Genomic DNA, 17,072 nt, shown 5'->3' with positions numbered 1-17,072 from the left:
CTGGCTCCCACCCTTCCCACCCCTCAGGACCTAAACCCTGCCCCAACACCCTCTGAACAGACAAACACCACAGGGAAGCACAGCTGAACCAAAATTCTGGTGTTTAATGGATTGTATTCTTGTGTGACCACTCAGGCACACAGCGAGAAGGGGCTGGATCACATACAGAGCTCTGCAGCCCTGACAGTCCCTCCCTCTTTCCGTACTGGAGCACCAGTGCCCCCCACCTCCCCCACATCCCTTTTCTTACCAGAACAGCAGGGACACAGCACCAGTGCCCCCACACCTCTCCTCAGCCCCACTGGACCCCAGTTTGGCAGCTCCCTGTGCTGAGGGGCAGGAAGAAACAACATCCCTCTGCAAGGAGAGGGCCAGTGCCAAGTCTCTCCCACCCACCACCCTTCCAACTGCAAAAGAATTTTAAACACATAAATACACGGGATGAGCCCAAGTCCTGCAAAAAGAGAAACAGAACAACCCAACAGCCAAGTTTCAGCAGCAGCTCCACAGCAGCAGCTTCTCCCCGGGGCAAAGGCTCCCCCAGCCCCTCACAGGGCCGCTGGCAGCACCACGCCATGCTCCTCATCCGTCTCTATCCCGACCTCCTCCTGTACAGCACCGGTGGGTCAGGGCAGGTCACGGCCTGGCTCAGCAGCCCCGGGCAAGTTCCAGCCTCAGTACTTACGAAGAATTGCTTCTTGCTCTTGGGGTACCCCTCCAGGATGGCATCCAGCAGCTCGGTGGCCTGACGGGACAGGGCATGTGAGGGGCTGTGGGGGGCCCGTCCCAGCAGGGCCAGCACTGACCCCCAGCCCGCAGTGAGTACCATCCGCTTCCTCCGGCGCCACTCCCGGCGGTACAGCTGCTGCTCCCGGCACACCTGCCAACAGCACCACGTTGGGAATGCCCATCAGGGATGTGCTGGATCCCGGTGGAGGCCCGGCACAGCACCAGGCTCAGCCCCGGCAGCTCTTTACCTTCTCCTTTTCCTCTGGAGTCACGTGGTTGGTGGCAGATTTAATCCTCTCCAGTTTCTCCGTGTAACTGGCACAGTCCTTCCTCAGCGCCTCGATCTCCTTGGACATCTCGGAGGTTGTCATGGAGCTGTTCAAGTCCTTCAGCTCTGGGGAGGCGGCACCACTCACTGGCCAGGCTGCCAGCCAGCACCGGGCCACAGCTGCCCGTGCCCTGGGGACCCTCCCGGTGGCTGCAGAGCCAGGACCTGAGCCTGTCCCTGAGCCCACGGGGGCGCCCGGGCGCACTCACCCGCCTCCATGTGCCGGCAGCTCTGCTGCAGCGCCTGCAGCTGTGCGGAGCGGGCGGTGATCTCCTCGTCCAGCCTGCGGAGCTCGGCATCGCTGGCGGCCGGGAGCTGCTCCTGCGGGGAGGGGTGGTCAGGGAGGGCTGGAGCGGGCAGAGGGCGCCCGCGGCCGGGGCTCACCTGGTCGGCGAAGTAGATCTTCTGCTTCCCGTAGGCCTTCTCGCGCACGCGGCCCTGCTGCGCCAGCTGCTCCAGCGCCTTCACCACGGCCTGCGGGACGCGCCGTCAGCCGCGACAGGGACTGCGACCGCGCCCGCCCCGCCCCGCCCCGGCCCCGCTCACCGCCTTGCCCAGCCCGTGCTCCCGCTGCAGGTTCCCGAAGGCGTCCTGGGCGCTGTACGGACGGTTCTGCTCCCGCAGGTACCGCAGCAGGACGGCGGCGGCGCCGCCTCCTGGGGGACCGGCCCCGGTCACCGCGGCCTCCTCTGGCACCGCAGCGGCCGCCCCGGGCTCCCCCTCCCGCACTCACCGCCCCGGGCTCCCCCTCCCGCACCCACCGCCCGGGGCTCCCCCGGCCCACCCGCACTCACCGCCCGCCGCGGCCTCGCGCCCTTTGCTCATCCCGCTCCTCCCGCCCCGCTCCGGCCCCGGTTGGCGGCACTTCCGGCGCGCCGCGCGCTCCGTCCGACCGGGAACAGGGCCCGGGCCGGCGCCGATGGGCGGGGGAGCCGCGCCCCGGGGAGGCGGGACCGGCGGGCGGGGGCTCCGGGCGGGCACCCACCGCCCCCCGCTCGGCCCTCCCGCCGGCGTCAGCAGCGCAGCCCCCGCGCTCTGGCTCCGCAACTCGGCCCGTGAGACGCCTCACGCCCGCACGGAATAACCCGTTACCGACCCCCACTCCCGGGTCTGAGCCTGCCGCCCCACCCCGCCTCCCCCCTGGCTGCGGCCCCGGCACGGCGAAGTCAGACAAACAGCAGCCGGTAATGGGGTCCCTGCCGAGGTACGTTCTTGGCTGCACAAACGTGATCAGAACCGGGTCTATGGCTTAGGAAAAGCAAGGGGGGGAGCTCGGCGGACACAGCAGGGGCGGCTCTCCCCGGGGGCTGCTGGTTTGTTCACGGGACCGCAGTGGGCATGAGCTCCTCAGTCACTGGCAGCCCGGGCTGGTGTCCCCTGTCCGTGGATTCTGCCTGCACAAGGCTGGACACAATAGGGCCAGGGGGACACACGACTGCCCAGGCACCCCTGTCCCACTGCCTCCCTCCTCCAGGAAACCTCGGCCCTGCCCACAGGAACACGAGGGTAGGAGCACAGGGAGTTCTAGCAAAGTGTTAGTTGGCTCTCAAGAAAGGCTGTTAGTTCAGGAAAGCAACACAAGAGCAGGGGCCACACGTGGATATTCTTGCAGGACTCTGGTGGTCACAGCAGGTGTCTTATTGCCATTGAGCTCTTAAAAAACAGCATCACGAGGAGCTGGAGCCGAGGGAGTGGCCAGTGCAAGGAAAACATTGCAGCTGCACAACGTCCACAGTGGAGCAAGGGGGTTGGTTCCACCTGGAGCTGGATATTGCTGGGAGAGAAGACTTGGATTTGTGAATGTTTTAGGAGCGGGGAATGGCTGTCTGAGACAGAACAGCACTGAGTCCCAGACACCAAGCCTGAAGGGCCTCATCCTGTTCCCCTGGTTGTGCATCAGCCCCCAGAGGTCAGTGCACGATTGTCCCTGGCAATGCCGTCGGTCCCACCGGCCTCGAGAGCTGCAGACACCACATTTATTGTCTTAGGTGAGGAAGTTTGGAGCAGGCAGCATCCTGGCAGACAGCACAGGGTGATTGTGGACCTATCCCATCAATGTCTCTCCCTAGGGATTACCAGTGTCTTTTATTTTAAAATCCAAGCGAGGCTACAGAGTCACAAGTCACAGTGATGTTCCCAGCCAGGACTGGCTGTCACGTCACTCAGACTCACAGGAGACGATTGAGAGAACTGTGCAAGGCTTTTCCTTCCAGGATTCCCTCCGTGACACGCAATAGAAAACCAGAGGGAAGTGATGGGATGGCTTACTGGCCTCGGGAGCCAGCAGGATCCAGCTGGTTCAGCTCAGACTGATCCAGCAGTTCAAAATCATCCCCTTCGGCATCAGTGTCCAAGTCCGAGCTGACTGCTCTGAGGTGAGTCTTTGCCCCTCTCTGGGGATTGGTGCTGCGTGAGGAGCCTGGCTGAGGGGCTCCTGACAGTGCCAGCTGGATCATCCCCCTGGTGACAAAGCCAGCGATGTTGTTGGTGAGGTTCTGCACCGACGGCAGCGTGCCAGACTCCTCCTGGTCGTACGGGAGATGCAGATCCTCTGTCCCTTGTGGGCGGTATGCCAGGCTTGGGATCCCAATGCTGGTGTCGTCTTCATCATCTATGCCAGTTGCTTCTGGGTTGATGGAAGGGAAGTCAGGGAGATCCCTGGCAAATGATTCTTCTGGGTCACTGTGTCCGTCCAGGTCTGGAAGAGGAGAAAGTGCTTTAAATGCTGGCACTCGCCCAGCACCCGCAGGCTCCATCAGGAGCTGGGCCAGCACCTCCCCAGGGCAGGCTGTTGGCATCTCACAGACCACACGCTCCTCAACTTCGCCCTCCTCCCCATCCCAGCTATTCGGATCCCACTGATCTCCCAACTCATTCACAAGGAATGTGGGTGCCAAACCAGCCACCTGCCGGAGGGGAGCACCCACACCCCCAACCACACTGCTTCTGCGCCCACAGTCAAACTGGCAGAGCTGGATCTGCCTTTGCAGAGCAGCTGCTGTCGCTCTACTCAAGCACCACAGGAATGAAGGAGGACGCTCTGAACAAAACAGGCAGTTGCAGCTCATCTGCAGCAGCAAGGCTGACATCAAAGAGCCAGACCTCAAGGACATGAGGTAACAACACATCCGCCCTCCAACCCGTCACACTGGCGCCTGTTTGGCATTCCACACCTTTCACAAGCTGCCCATTTCCTCTCACCTTCTGATCCCTCTGTCAGGGGAGTCTGGCCCCTTGAAAGGTTAAATATCCCATTTTCAGTATAGGAAACCTCAGCATCTGAATGCTCCGAGTCAGAGATGGTCAGTTCCTTGGCGACCACAGAGTCATCCAGCTTTGAAATAGGAAATAAAATTGAAAACATCAGCATTGGAGAGCTTATTCCTGTGCCTCAAGACAAAATAGATGACCCAGTGGCCTCTAGTTAAACCCGGCCCTCAAAGGAGGCTGGTACCTAAGGCTCATTCATGTGTACTGCCCAGCTTAGGAGCCTGCAGCTGGCATGAGCAACTCTGGACATCCTTGAGTGGGGACAGAGTGGGAAAGACCTCTCTGGAAGGGGAATGTCCTCATCTGCTCTCCCATCACATTCAGCTTTGTTTTTTCTGTCCAGCCAAGCTCTCTCCTCTCCCAGACACTCCGTTACCTTGGGGCAGAATGCAGCCAGCTCCTCTTCGCTGTCGCTCCCATCGTCCGTGGCCTCCTGACCGAGGGCCTGGGCACGCACTGCCAGAAACCAGAGCCAACGCTGTTACTGCTGCTGGGATAGGGCTCTGTGCAGAACCACAACACCCCAAGCTGGACAGTAGAGCCAGCTCTGTTCCGCAGCAGAGCTGTGATAATTCCTGACTGCGGCTGCGGCAGGTTTTTTTGCCGAGATGAACATGTTTTAGCACTCCCTTGCACTGATCCCTTCCTCCTTTCTCTGCGCAACCATCACATGGAACACAGAGTTCTGGCAGCCGAAAACTGGAGCAGCTCAGCGCCGTGAAGAGCCCACGGCAGCTGCTCCCTGGCAGGTGGCTGTGGAGGCAGAGCTGCCTCGCTCCCTTCCCAAGGCAGCTCCAAGAATTTGCCATGCCAGACATGCACTCCTACCCCCTGCCAGGGCTGGGGGCTCCATTCACAGCCCATCTCAGGCACCAAGGACCAAGGTCTGAGGGGTCAGAAGTGGCACAGCACTCACGTTGCCTCTCCCGCTGCCGGGCTATCATGTATCCCCGGACGCTGAAGTCCAGCCGCTGCAGAGCCGGCTCCAGCCGCAGGTACATGCGCTGCCCCAGCCGGTGGTACACGGCGAGGGGCCACAGCAGGACGAGGAGCACTGGGGTGAGTGGGAACGCACGTTAGAAGGTTGGTCAGGATGCTGCTTGGCAAACATCCTGCCCGTTTTGTGATGCAGCACAACACACAGAGCACGGCAGGTCTGGGCACTGAGGGCAGTGCTGCAGGAGGCTGTGAGAACTGGTGCCATCGCCTCTGCCAATTTAACAAAATTGAGAGGCCAACCAGTGCTCAGATCTGTGATTACTAAGCACTCAAACATGTTCTTTCCAGACCAGACTTCGAGTCCTGGTCAAGAACCGCCACGTTCCAGGCAGAATGTATAATTTTAAATTTTAAAGCCATTCACACAAGCTTTCCCTTTGCGCAGAGGAGCCCCATCCCTCACACGTTCAGATCCCTCATCTCTTTTCACACATGAGTCTGTATTGGCACAGAGATCTACTTACACAGCAAGTACGAGAGCAAGAGTCCAGGGATATACCGGCCAAGGACAGCCAGGAAAGTGAAGACTCCACACACTAGAAGGCAAAACTGAAGACATGGGAGACAGTGAGTTTCCAAGGTTAAGTAGTGGCCTCACTTTCTCCTCCCTCCTCTAGAACCTGATCATTCTGCCTGTGCTTTCCATTCCTCCCCACCACCTAACAGCCACGGTGTTGTGGGAGACCTCCCATGGCAACCTCCCATGCCTGAACATGTTCAGTCAGCACTGGATGCCAGCACAGGAGGCTCCTCGTGGTCAACAGAGGCTCCACACCAAACAGGTTATTTCTGAGGTGTGTACATTCTTACCTTGCCAGGGCTTTGCCTCTTGAAAATGAAGAGATTATTTAAGAAGTTGGTCCCAGCCACCCATCCTTCAGCCAAATGGTGACAGAGCTCTGGCAGTCCAAGCAGCCGAGGGTGGACATATCCCCAGCTGCAGTGAAGGCAGAATTTGGGAACAGATATTACTGCATCAATGTCAGTGCTGAAGTCCCTTGTTACAAATGCTTGTCTCAATGCTTCTTCCTCCCCAGCACACAGCTCTAGAGATGAGGGTCACCTGCCCTCCAAGCACCGCCCTGCCCAAAGCAGCTTGTCTACGGCTGCTCTACCAGTGTCCCAGCGCTCCCACAGCAGCCAAGGAGCAGGAATTTCAGTCAGTGGCCTGGACTTCTCCATGCTGCTGGAGGGAGTGGGCAGTATAGAGGCAAATCAACTGAATCCATTTACTTTTTCTGCAGTCATTTGGTCAACTGTAGCCTCCAAGAGTTCAGCACGAGGTCTGGAAGCAGCCTTGCACCTCACTTCATAGTTACTTTGGAGGCCTTGAATTGGTGAGTTTTGTTAGTGCCTCTTAACTGCTGGTCACAAGTACCTGAAGGTTAGGAAGAGCAATTCCTTTTGTGCTTGGGCCTCTTAAAAAATTGAATAAAGACAACTGTCCTCTGGCACCAGCTCAGGTGACTTAATCGGGCGCTGACATCCAGCACAGCCTGGCAGTGGCGGCAGGAAGGTGTGCCCAGAGAGGCAGGTGTGAGCACTGAGGCAACACCTCAGCATTTCTCAACCCATTATTAACACTGCAGTCAGACCATAACTATGCAGGAACAACTGCTGGAACAAGCCTGTCTAACATTCCCTATCAAGTCTCAAGAAGACTTCATTAATTCCCACAGAAATGCTGTTTTCCTGCTACTGGAGGCCCATACAAGAGGAATTGCTTCCAAGGCAGCGCCTGTAACTTCAGGGGGCAGGGGATCAAGCAAGCGTCACTGGAAGCTGGTATGAGGCAAAGATGAAGTACAATACAAAGGCTTGGGCAAGTCAAAAACTTCTCATGACTGCCTGACGGCGTCCCGGGCTCCATCCTCCCTTCTCCCTTCTCCCCCTCCTCCTCGCCCCAAGGAGCTGATATTCCAAGCTTGTGCAGGCCACGACACGGTATCACAGCAAAGTATCACAGCAGAGGAGTCAATTAGTTTCCTACCTCTCATTGTCTAATTCGTCAGGTCTCGCCACTAAAATATTAAGAACAGACACTACATTAGTTGCAAGGAATTTGCCATGGGAATGCGTAGCTCTTGGGATTTAAGTAAAGCTTTAATGAGCTGGGGAACACCTGGAAAAGACATTAACTGTAATTACAGGATGGAGATGCATCACTCCATAACACGTCTTGAGTGTGTACGTGTGGCAGTACAGGACTGCAAGAGTCTCCCTGTTGCTCCTTGGTATTTGTTGGACACTGGAGGCTGCTCTGTTCAAAACACCACTTCCCCTTCCCCCATACCAGCTGGGGAGCAGGAATAGCCTGCAGGCTGGAGGCATCAGGGATTTAAGGCTTTTGATACTTTCTCACTGAGGCTGGGACTTGAAAAGTGACCAAAGACTGTACCATCTATCCTGAGAGATCAAAATTAGGCAGATGAAGGAGCTGGACAGACACTGCCACTTAAGAGGGAGCCTGAGCCAAGCTCCAAAACTGAGAAAAGCTTTAATGTCTTCCCAGGAACTACAGAGAACATGGGCTGAAGCAGAAAGCTGAGAGCTGAATTTGCTGGTTAGTCAGGGAACCAGCCCTGGGAGCATGCAGACCCTACACTGCTCCAAACCAACCATGCAAAGCCAAGGGACCTCAACCTGTTTGGAATGGGGGCGTTCATCAGTATATTAATGTCACAAAGGAGGGACATAACTGCTTTGGTTACTGAAACCTTAAGACTAACTTCATTAACAGCTGTTCAGAAGCCTCTTCTCCCAAATAAATCTCTGCTCAACAGCAAGGCTGGGACTCATCTTCATCCTAAACTGGATTATTATGGATTCTGAGGAGAAATCCACATGACTTCCACATATGCTTCAATTTCTCGCTCTGGTACTTAATGCTCAGAAAGTGAATCACTGGCTGAGACCTGCACTAGGTCATACACACCCCATTGTTCAGGATTACAAGACAAATACTAGTATCACAAACACAAAAATGTCTTATGTTCACACAGGTTAGAATTTTCCAGCTCCAGGAAGAACATGCCTGCAGTATTCTTGATGGCTTCTAGACCCTCAAAGCAAAAAAACCAAGTTTCAACAATTTAACTGCAGACACTACAGAGCCTGTACTCATGGGGCTGGAAACGGGGCTTGATTTGCTGCTATCAGCTCAAATGCTGCAACTTACCTCCAATTTCTGGCCAGATTTTATGCTTCCACTGGTCTATACACACTACTACTAGGAGGGTAAACGCAACCAGGAAAAGCAAACGAAGGGAAGTCAGAGCAAAGAACCTGTGAGGAAGAAATGAAAGGGGTTGGTACCATCCAGATCTGTGCAAGACACAAACGGGTAACACAAACCAACCCAAAACCAACTAGTCACTTGGAGAGAAAACCCAGCAGGTGCTACTCAGTCAGCACTGAAGGGGGCAGCTGCCGGGGGACCCTGGTCTGCTCGTGTCAGTTCTCCCGGGACAGCCCCCTGTCCCAGGCAAGCGGTGCCCGCCGCCCCCCCTGCACCGCCACAGCACAGGTTGGCTGTTCCCGGTTAGTTTGATGCTCCCCAGTACAAGGGGAGCACGCGGAGGGGGCCGGGGCTGCAGCCGATCCAGCGTTCTCAGGTCCCTCCTGTCCGGAACGTGCCGCGGCCCAAACCCGCGGCTCCTCTCGGCCCGTTCGTCCCCGGGGGCGGCTCCCCCGCGGCCCCCCGAGCCCCGTCGCCGCGGGGAGCTCGGACGGGCCCCCGCAGCCCCGGCGATCGCGGCAGCGGGCCGCTCCGCCGCCCGCCCTCCCTCGGCGGCCCGGTGCCGGTGCCGGCGCCGCTGCTCACCAGAACAGGCCGTGCACCGCCGCCCAGCACAGCGCGCTGCGGCCCGGCCGCTCCCACACCAGCGCGGCCTGCAGGGCGCCCAGAAGCGGCTCGTACGGTCCGAGGCGGCCGCGCAGAGCCGCGCTCAGCGCCTGCACCCGCCGCTGCCGCTCGCCGGGCCCGAACCCCGGCCCTGCCGCCGCCGCCATCGCTCCCTCACGGCGTCAACATCCGTCCGCCGGCCGCGCGCGCGCGTCTGCCGCAGGCATGGCGGCCCCCGCCGCCGGCAGCAGCAGTGCTGCGCTGGGCGCCGCCATCTTGGCGCAGGCGCAGCTGGCGCCGCCTGTCGGGGCGCACGCGCGTTGCCAGGGCACCGCCACGGGTGGGGGCGTGCAGCGCTGCCCCGGAAATGCGAGGCGCGCACGCGCACTGCCATTGGCGCCGGCGGGAGACGCGGCGGTACCGGGGCCAGGCGGGCGGTGGGAGCGGAGCGGAGCGGAGCCTCGGCCGCGATGCCGCGGGAGATCATCACCCTGCAGCTGGGCCAGTGCGGCAACCAGAGTGAGTGCTCCTCGGCGGCGGCGGGGCCAGGGGAGCGCGCACCGGGCGGGGCCGGGATGCTTTGGGGGGGGAACTGGCGGGGCCTTGTGAGGTGGGGCGGGGCCTCGTGGGGCGGGGCGGGGCCTCGTGGGGCGGGGCGGGGCCTTGTGGGATGGGGCGGGGCCTTGTGGGATGGGGCGGGGCCTGCGGACCGGGGCGCTCCGGGGCCTGCCCCGCTCCCGGTGCCACTGTCGATGTCGGTGCCGGTGCCCAGCCCGGCCCGGCCGTCCCGTATGACCGCCCCTTCCCCGCAGTCGGGTTCGAGTTCTGGAAACAGCTCTGCGCCGAGCACGGCATCAGCCCCGAGGGCATTGTGGAGGAGTTCGCCACCGAGGGCACCGACCGCAAGGACGTCTTCTTCTACCAGGTACCGCCGACCCCCGGCCGTGGGGCGGACACATCACGTGGGGTGTGCTGCCCTCGGCCCCACGGGGCTCCGGGCTGTCCGTGCCTGCCCCAGCCCTCTCTGCAGCCCTCGCGGGCAGCCCAGCCTTCCGCTCACAGCCAGTGACAGGCTCCCGCCTGCGCTCCCGGTGTGGCCGTGGAGCGCTGTGTGGGCGGAGCGGCAGCACGAGGCACTGCCACAGACGGTGCCTTATGTAAGCACCCAGAACCCCCCCCACCCGTGCTGGGGGTGCTCCGGGACACAGGCTGCACAGAGCCAGCCTCCCTCCCTCCCTCCTCCCCCTCGCCAGGCCCAGCTATGTTGTGCTGGGCTCGCCCGAGGCCAGGGGGTGGCTCATGCTCTCCCTTCCCGAGCTGCAGCAGCGCTGTGATTCTCCTGCTCCTGTTGCAGGCCGATGATGAGCACTACATCCCGCGGGCCGTGCTGCTGGACCTGGAGCCCCGCGTCATCCACTCCATTCTCAACTCCCCCTATGCCAACCTGTACAACCCAGAAAACATTTACCTGTCTGAGCACGGAGGGGGAGCTGGGAACAACTGGGCCAGTGGCTTCTCGCAGGTACCAGCTCTGGTGCTGCTGGGTGAGATGCAGGGCAGCCCAGCAGGCCTAGGGCTTTTTCATGACCCCCTCGTGCAGCTCAGTCCCAGTTTCTGAATAACACCTCGTCACTGGCAGGGACTGTGGCACCCCGGGCATGGGGCTCTAGGTCACACTACCAGTCTGACTGAGCATCACAGCAGGCTTGAGCAGCTCTTCTCCATGTTCTGTGGGAAAGGAACAAAACCAGGTCTGGTTTCTCTTGCAGGGAGAAAAGATCCACGAAGATATTTTTGACATAATAGACAGAGAGGCTGATGGAAGCGACAGTTTGGAAGTAAGTACAACGGGGATTTGGATCCAGTGGCCCTGCCTGGTGTTTTCCCAGCCAGGCTGCTCTTTGTAAGGTTGAGCTCAGCGCTCTGGTGTGCACAAGTTTACTCAGTGTGCGTCTGGGGCTGAGTACAAAAGACACAGAGGGGGGAACCAGGGACAGGAGGTTTGTTCATCACCACTCCACCTGTCAACCTGCCCTGGAAATCCTCTCACTGTTTGCTCATGGGGCGTTTTTCTTTATACCGTCCACGTGAACCTGTTCCCTTTGCACAGACAGGGCTGCTGGGTGTTCATTTCAGGCTGTCACGTGGCAGCAGGGGAAGGGCAAATGTCAGCTAAAACAAATAGACAGAAGATTCAGGAGATTTTTGTGGGAGTTGAGCAGGTGGAAGCTGCCCTGGAGTCGGGCAGTGGGAGTTTGGTCTCAGTCACTCTAGAAGGAAGAAGGGGTGTGGAGGACCCAGGAAAGGGTTGAAAAAGTGCGCCTGCATTTTGTGTGACAGACTGGATCCTGGAGGTGGCATTGGAGCTATTCTGAAGCCTGTTCTGGGTGGGAGGGATCCTGCAGGTTCCCAATCAGCTGTTGCACATTGCAAAGTGTGCAGAGATGTGGATCCCACCTATGTGGGCAGGAGTGGGCTGAGGAGCTGTGGTTGGAGTCCAGAGGAGCCGGAGCCAACTCCGCTGTGTCTGTGCTCCCAGCTGCCATGGGGAGCTCTGGCCCTGGCCAGCAGGTCTCTGCTGGAGGTGTTGGGGGTGTCATGTTATCTGCCTGCACTGGGGTTGAGCTGCAGCTTCAGCACTGCCTTCTGGTTCCTTGCAGGGGTTTGTGCTTTGCCACTCCATCGCTGGTGGAACAGGCTCTGGGCTGGGCTCGTACCTCCTGGAGAGACTGAATGACAGGTGAGCACAGCCCTGTCCCCTTCCTGCACCACAGAGCCTGGCCCAGCCTGGGCACCCTGCCCAGAGCTGGAGAGCTGGAGAGCGCTGACTCAGAGCCACCACCCCCACCCAAACACTGTCTTGTGCAATCCCTGGCGAGCTGCCTGCAGAGGGACGGCTCCTGATATGCCTGGGGACTTCAGAGGCTCTGAAACTGTCCAAGCTCTGCCTTCCCTTGGCTGTTCTTATCAGGCAGCTGCCTGCGGACACCCTGACTGTGCAGGGGGAGGATGGGAGGCTCTGGCTGTGGGCTCTGAGCTGCTGTCCTGGCCTGTTCAAGCTTGCAGCCTCTTGAAAAGGCTTGTGAGCAGCTGCTTAATCAGCCTGTGGATGGCTCAGTCTCCCTGTAGCTCCTCTGGCAGCCAGCTCCTGTGCTGCTGGGGTAGGCACTGCTGGGACACATTCTCTCCCTCCCTGGGAGCCAGTCTGGCTGCAGCTCTGGTGACTCACCCTGTCCTGAGCCCTGGAGACTAGGAAGGCAGCCTGTGGGAGGGAAGAGTGCTGGCTTGGCGGCATTAACCCTTGAGATGGCTGCACTTCTCACCAGGTATCCCAAGAAGCTGGTGGAGACCTACTCGGTGTTCCCAAACCAGGATGAGATGAGCGATGTTGTAGTCCAGCCGTACAACTCTCTGCTGACACTGAAGAGGCTGACTCAGAATGCTGACTGCGTGGTAAGAGGCCCGTGGTGCAGCAAGCCCTGGGGTGGCAGCCCTGTCTCCACAGCCCAGAACCATGGCCCAGGCTGGGGCCTGTGCTGCAGTAGCACCATGTGCCTGTGAGCCCTGGATGTAGCAACAAGTGTGCCCTGAACAGAAGGGCCGAGCAGATGTGGTGGTCCCAGGGACCCTCGTTGGCTCTGTACTAACCCCTGTAGAGCTGCCTGGTATTTCTGCCTCTGGGATCCAGCAGATCTTCCCAAGGCAGCAAGGGCTGTCTGTGCTTCCCTTGTGTAGCTGTGCTGCAGCCTCTGCCTGAACTCGATCCCGGCATTGCTTTTAGCACTCACAACCTCCACAGTCAGGCGGCACCTTCAGCCTGTGCTGGGGCCTTTGGTTGGGTCTGACCGAGATGCTGCTCGTTCCCTGCAGCTGATCCCTGTGTGTGGCAGGGCAGGAGCAGCTTCACTGGAGCTGCTGGTGCTGGTGCTGGTGCATGGTGCTGGCCCAGGGGCAGAGCTCTTGGGGAGAGTGCGGGGAGCACAGCCAGGAGGGAGGGAAGAGCTTCCATTGACAGTGTCGGTTACACTCCACAGATGAGTCAGCTTGTGGTTTCAAGTGTCTGCCACCTGCACAGAGGGCTGTGCTGGGCCCTGAGACACGTAGCTGGGACTGCCCTTCCTCAGCTGCCTCCGAGGCCCTTCATGGAGCCAGGTTTCTCTTGCAGGTGGTTCTGGACAACACAGCCTTGAATCGTATCGCAACAGACCGGCTGCACATTCAGAACCCGTCCTTCTCGCAGATCAACCAGCTGGTGAGAAGGGCTCTTCCTTTGGGAGAAGCCAGCATGGGGCTTCCCTGCTGTGTTCAGCTCAGTCTTAAACTGCTCCATGGGCTGGGCTCACGGGTGGGCAGCCTGGAGCTGTGAGTGAGAGCACTCTGCCCTTCTGGGTGCTCCAGCTTCCCTTGGCACAGCCGCATGAGGCAGGTTGTGACACCCCCTGTGACCCTGTGGTGACACAGGTGCTGACCCCGTTCTCTCCCCCAGGTCTCCACCATCATGTCTGCGAGCACCACCACACTCAGGTATCCCGGGTACATGAACAACGACCTCATCGGGCTGATCGCCTCGCTGATCCCCACGCCCCGGCTGCACTTCCTCATGACGGGGTACACGCCACTCACCACCGACCAGTCGGTAAGGCAGCCCCAGGCACTCCTCCCCATCTCTGAGGCCAGGAGAAGCTGCCACGCTCACCTTGTAGCATCTGTCAGTCCCGTGTCTTGGTGTGAGCTGTCGCTGCATGTCCCAAATCCCAGGCCTGTGTGCTCACACCACGTGATGGCCGTGTGTGCAATGAATCAGACGTGAGCAGGCAGTTGTCCGTGCGCCAGGCTACCTGCTGCATGCATCAGGGCGGCTGTCAAGATCACAGGATAAAAAGCCACCCTTAGAAATGATCTGAGCAAGGCCAGCAGAGTGGCCCTGCCAGCCCTGCCACTCCTGCGGGCCACAGCTTGGGCCATTTGGGTCCAATCTCTATTGATCATTGTTACTCCAAAACTGATGTTGGGCTCCAGGCGTCAGCCCCTTCCTGGGGCTTGATTTGTGTCTGGGAGGGGGACTTGCCAGCCCTCAGGACATCAAGCACTGTGCTTGCATTTGGCTCGTCCCCAGCCAGGGCCCTCCACCCCCAGTGCGAATGGGGCAGTTCTGTTTTGAGAGGTGCTCGTCTTCACTGGCCCGTCGCAGCCTGGCGGGAGCTAACAGCTGCTCTTCTCCTCTCCCTTCATGCATTTCCTCAGGATGTTGCTCAGAGAAGCAAATATGAAAAACTGCTGGCTCTGAAAAGGGTATCAGTGTGTGATCTGTCCTCCCAGGGAGGAGTGTGGGCACGGCTCAGCCAGTGGTTCAGACGGTGCAGGAGGGAGATGCCACCTCACCCAGCTGTACCTGCTGTGAGCACTCTGGGTGCTGGCCCCAGCTGTGACCCCTCTGACTGGTGGCAGCTGAGCAAAGCCCAGACAGCACTCAGGGATGGCAGTGGCCAGTCTGCCCATAGCTTGGAGCTGGGCAGGGCAGGGAGGGGATGGAGTGGGGAACAACCCCTCTCCTGTCAAACACCCACTGCTCTCTGCCTCAGCAGTGGGACAGGACCCAACTTTGACAGCAATAATATGAAACAGGTCCCTGTCCCTCTGCTCTCAGCTGAGCTTCATCCTGTGCTCTGGGGGGAGGCAGACAGCCCCCATGCTGGAGGCTTCACTGACAGTCTGTTCAGCCTGGCTGTGCCTGTTGTGTGATGTTGGGATTTTCATCCTGCATGTAACTTTGCACGTGGCTCCATCCCTGGGGCGAGGGCATCTCTGTCCAGCTGCCCCCCTTGCTGTATGTGCGTGCTGGGCAGTGGGAGGGCAGGGAGCAGCACCCTTGCTCCCTCTGATCCCCGGCTGGCCTGTGCAGGTGGCCAGCGTGAGGAAAACCACAGTCCTGGATGTGATGAGAAGATTGTTGCAGCCTAAAAACGTGATGGTGTCCACAGGGCGAGACAGGCAGACCAACCACTGCTACATTGCCATCCTCAACATCATCCAGGGGGAGGTGGATCCTACACAGGTGAGCTCCCATGGCCGTTAAGGTGCTGATGGCCATGGCGTGGCCCAGGGAAGGGCATGGTCACTGTCTGTGCAGCAGTCCTGGGGCAAGACTGGACAGTGCCTGAGAACTGGCTCCAGGTTGCTCCTGTGTGAGCTCTGCCCTCTTGGAAAGGCCACAGTCCTGCTGAAATCCAGCTTTCCTGCTGAAATCCAGCCATGCCTCCTGTGAGGAGCAGCTCGTGGGTCTGCTGGGACCAGGCTTTTTGCCCTTCACCCTGCTTCCCCTTGGTGTTCTCATCCCACCAGGTTCACAAGAGTCTGCAGCGGATCCGGGAGAGGAAGTTGGCCAACTTCATCCCCTGGGGCCCTGCCAGCATCCAGGTGGCTTTGTCCCGCAAGTCCCCTTACCTGCCGTCCGCTCACCGCGTCAGTGGTCTCATGATGGCAAACCATACCAACATCTCCTCGGTGAGTGCCTTCCCTGCCCCACTGGGCCCCACACCCCTGGTGTCCCTTCAATCTGGGGCCATCACAAAGCCAGGGCAGGCCCTGCCAGGGCGTGGGGTGGATGGCTCCCAGCAGGGCTCAGGTCTGGTCCAGGGTTCCATCAGTCCCACTGGCCGCTGTGCCGTTCTCTTGGAAAGGGTCCCCAGGGAGCCCTGGCCCCTGTGACCCCGCGCTGCTCTCCAGCTGTTCGAGCGGACGTGCCGGCAGTACGACAAGCTGCGCAAGCGGGAGGCCTTCCTGGAGCAGTTCCGCAAGGAGGACATCTTCAAGGACAACTTCGATGAGCTGGACAACTCCCGGGAGATTGTGCAGCAGCTCATCGACGAGTATCATGCGGCCACACGCCCCGACTACATCTCCTGGGGCACGCAGGAGCAGTGAGTGCCCTGCCAGGGGACGGGAGGGTCCCATGGCCACCCCCACACACGCCGGCAGGGCTCATCTCTGCCGTGCCCACGTTTATCACCCCTCAGCGCTGCCCGGTGCGGCGGAGCCCTCGCGCCGGCTGCACACATGGCTGCACTCCTCTGTGGAAGTTGCTCTGTGGGGAGCAGCATTGCCCCTGCAGCCCCTCGGCGGGGGACAGCCCCCGCCCTACCACGTGCCCTGGCCCAGGTCAGGACTGGGGCAGCTGCGCGCTGTGCTGGGAGGGAACCTCCACCCGTGGGAGCAACGCTCACTGGGAGGAGGAGGAGAGCGACCCTGGGGCTGGGAACAGGCCTCGCCCCTAGAGTTGGGTGCACATGACACCCATGGCCAAAGGCTCCGTGTGGCTGAGCTAGTCCTTGCCCTGGGCAGGAGCCTTGTTCCTCCTTTGCCAGATCAGGCCTGGGGCACGGGCTTTATCTATATTTTTGTAGGTTATTTTGCTTTAATAAAGGCTGTTCCTGCACTAATGCTGCTTGCACAGCTCCCGAGCGAGCAGCTGAGCAGGGAAGCAGCTGCAGATACTGAGGCCAGTGCTCGCCTTGCCTGGCTGGATGGCCCTGCTGTGCAGCCACAGCCTGCGGGGGCCCAGCTCTGCAGAAGCACCATGGCTGCTGCTCATTGGCAAGTCCTGGGGTGCACAGGGCCAGCCCTGCCCCAGCCAGCAGTGCTGAGGAGCCCGGGCGGCGCTGGGCGACCGCTGCAGCAGAGCCAGAAATACTGGCAGGACCTGCCAGCACGGCTGACCAGGGCTGGGACCGGCGCCGCCCCGCCTGTGGAGCACGTGGTGCCCTCACGGATGTTCCATGAGGGCGAGGCTCCGTGTAGGAGACAGTGAGGGGCTAGGGGTGCCCTCAGCACTCGGGATCTGAGGCAGGGGCCAGCACTCTTGGGAAGGGCACAGGCTTGGGGCCAGGTGGTGTCAGGGGACAT

General features: G+C 59.9%; 3 protein-coding genes across 4 annotated transcripts; 1 reads left to right on the top strand and 2 right to left on the bottom strand.

Annotated features, from left to right (window-relative positions):
* Positions 1–84: 84 nt before the first annotated feature.
* PSMC3IP (PSMC3 interacting protein) lies at positions 85–2,118 on the bottom strand. Of its 2 annotated transcripts, XM_064636331.1 has the most exons (8): positions 1,852–2,009; positions 1,604–1,713; positions 1,442–1,531; positions 1,267–1,378; positions 978–1,123; positions 827–880; positions 686–745; positions 85–608 (listed from the first exon to the last, which is right to left on the bottom strand). In XM_064636331.1, the coding sequence occupies exons 1-8, from the start codon at positions 1,880–1,882 to the stop codon at positions 549–551; spliced, it is 663 nt and encodes a 220-aa protein (XP_064492401.1). In that variant the 5' UTR covers positions 1,883–2,009; the 3' UTR covers positions 85–548. The 2 variants fall into 2 exon arrangements, with proteins under 2 accessions (XP_064492401.1, XP_064492402.1); XM_064636332.1 differs by having other exon boundaries at positions 85–745; positions 1,852–2,118.
* A 127-nt stretch (positions 2,119–2,245) lies between these two features.
* On the bottom strand, positions 2,246–9,419 carry RETREG3 (reticulophagy regulator family member 3). The gene is made up of 9 exons (XM_064636322.1): positions 9,150–9,419; positions 8,505–8,611; positions 7,317–7,347; positions 6,137–6,263; positions 5,791–5,875; positions 5,244–5,381; positions 4,704–4,783; positions 4,259–4,391; positions 2,246–3,755 (listed from the first exon to the last, which is right to left on the bottom strand). The coding sequence occupies exons 1-9, from the start codon at positions 9,335–9,337 to the stop codon at positions 3,322–3,324; spliced, it is 1,323 nt and encodes a 440-aa protein (XP_064492392.1). The 5' UTR covers positions 9,338–9,419; the 3' UTR covers positions 2,246–3,321.
* Positions 9,420–9,533: 114 nt separating this feature from the next.
* Positions 9,534–16,609, top strand: TUBG1 (tubulin gamma 1). Its single transcript, XM_064636307.1, has 11 exons — positions 9,534–9,689; positions 9,983–10,095; positions 10,525–10,692; positions 10,940–11,008; positions 11,831–11,910; positions 12,497–12,623; positions 13,336–13,422; positions 13,657–13,806; positions 15,073–15,225; positions 15,513–15,674; positions 15,897–16,609. The coding sequence occupies exons 1-11, from the start codon at positions 9,641–9,643 to the stop codon at positions 16,092–16,094; spliced, it is 1,356 nt and encodes a 451-aa protein (XP_064492377.1). The 5' UTR covers positions 9,534–9,640; the 3' UTR covers positions 16,095–16,609.
* Positions 16,610–17,072: the final 463 nt, after the last annotated feature.

The sequence above is a fragment of the Pseudopipra pipra genome, chromosome 26 (genome assembly GCF_036250125.1).
Source record: "Pseudopipra pipra isolate bDixPip1 chromosome 26, bDixPip1.hap1, whole genome shotgun sequence".
Lineage (NCBI taxonomy): Eukaryota > Metazoa > Chordata > Aves > Passeriformes > Pipridae > Pseudopipra > Pseudopipra pipra.
The sequence above is the reverse complement of the archived record's forward strand: the minus strand, read 5'-3'. Positions and strand labels throughout refer to the sequence as shown.

What these genes read in the sequence shown, in the direction of transcription:
- PSMC3IP (XM_064636332.1), bottom strand. Translation starts at nt 1,882, where the DNA reads ATGAGCAAAGGGCGCGAGGCCGCGGCGGGCG. An exon ending in GCGCGAGGCCGCGGCGGGCG is followed by an intron (nt 1,714 to 1,851) that starts GTGAGTGCGGGT and finishes CCGGTCCCCCAG; the next exon opens with GAGGCGGCGCCGCCGCCGTC. An exon ending in GGCGCCGGAGGAAGCGGATG is followed by an intron (nt 746 to 826) that starts GTACTCACTGCG and finishes CTGTCCCGTCAG; the next exon opens with GCCACCGAGCTGCTGGATGC.
- RETREG3 (XM_064636322.1), bottom strand. Translation starts at nt 9,337, where the DNA reads ATGGCGGCGGCGGCAGGGCCGGGGTTCGGGCCCGGCGAGCGGCAGCGG. An exon ending in GCGGTGCACGGCCTGTTCTG is followed by an intron (nt 8,612 to 9,149) that starts GTGAGCAGCGGC and finishes TCTTCCTCACAG; the next exon opens with GTTCTTTGCTCTGACTTCCC. An exon ending in CCGGCAGCGGGAGAGGCAAC is followed by an intron (nt 4,784 to 5,243) that starts GTGAGTGCTGTG and finishes GGTTTCTGGCAG; the next exon opens with TGCGTGCCCAGGCCCTCGGT.
- TUBG1 (XM_064636307.1), top strand. Translation starts at nt 9,641, where the DNA reads ATGCCGCGGGAGATCATCACCCTGCAGCTGGGCCAGTGCGGCAACCAG. An exon ending in GGGCCAGTGCGGCAACCAGA is followed by an intron (nt 9,690 to 9,982) that starts GTGAGTGCTCCT and finishes CCTTCCCCGCAG; the next exon opens with TCGGGTTCGAGTTCTGGAAA. An exon ending in GGGCCAGTGGCTTCTCGCAG is followed by an intron (nt 10,693 to 10,939) that starts GTACCAGCTCTG and finishes TTTCTCTTGCAG; the next exon opens with GGAGAAAAGATCCACGAAGA.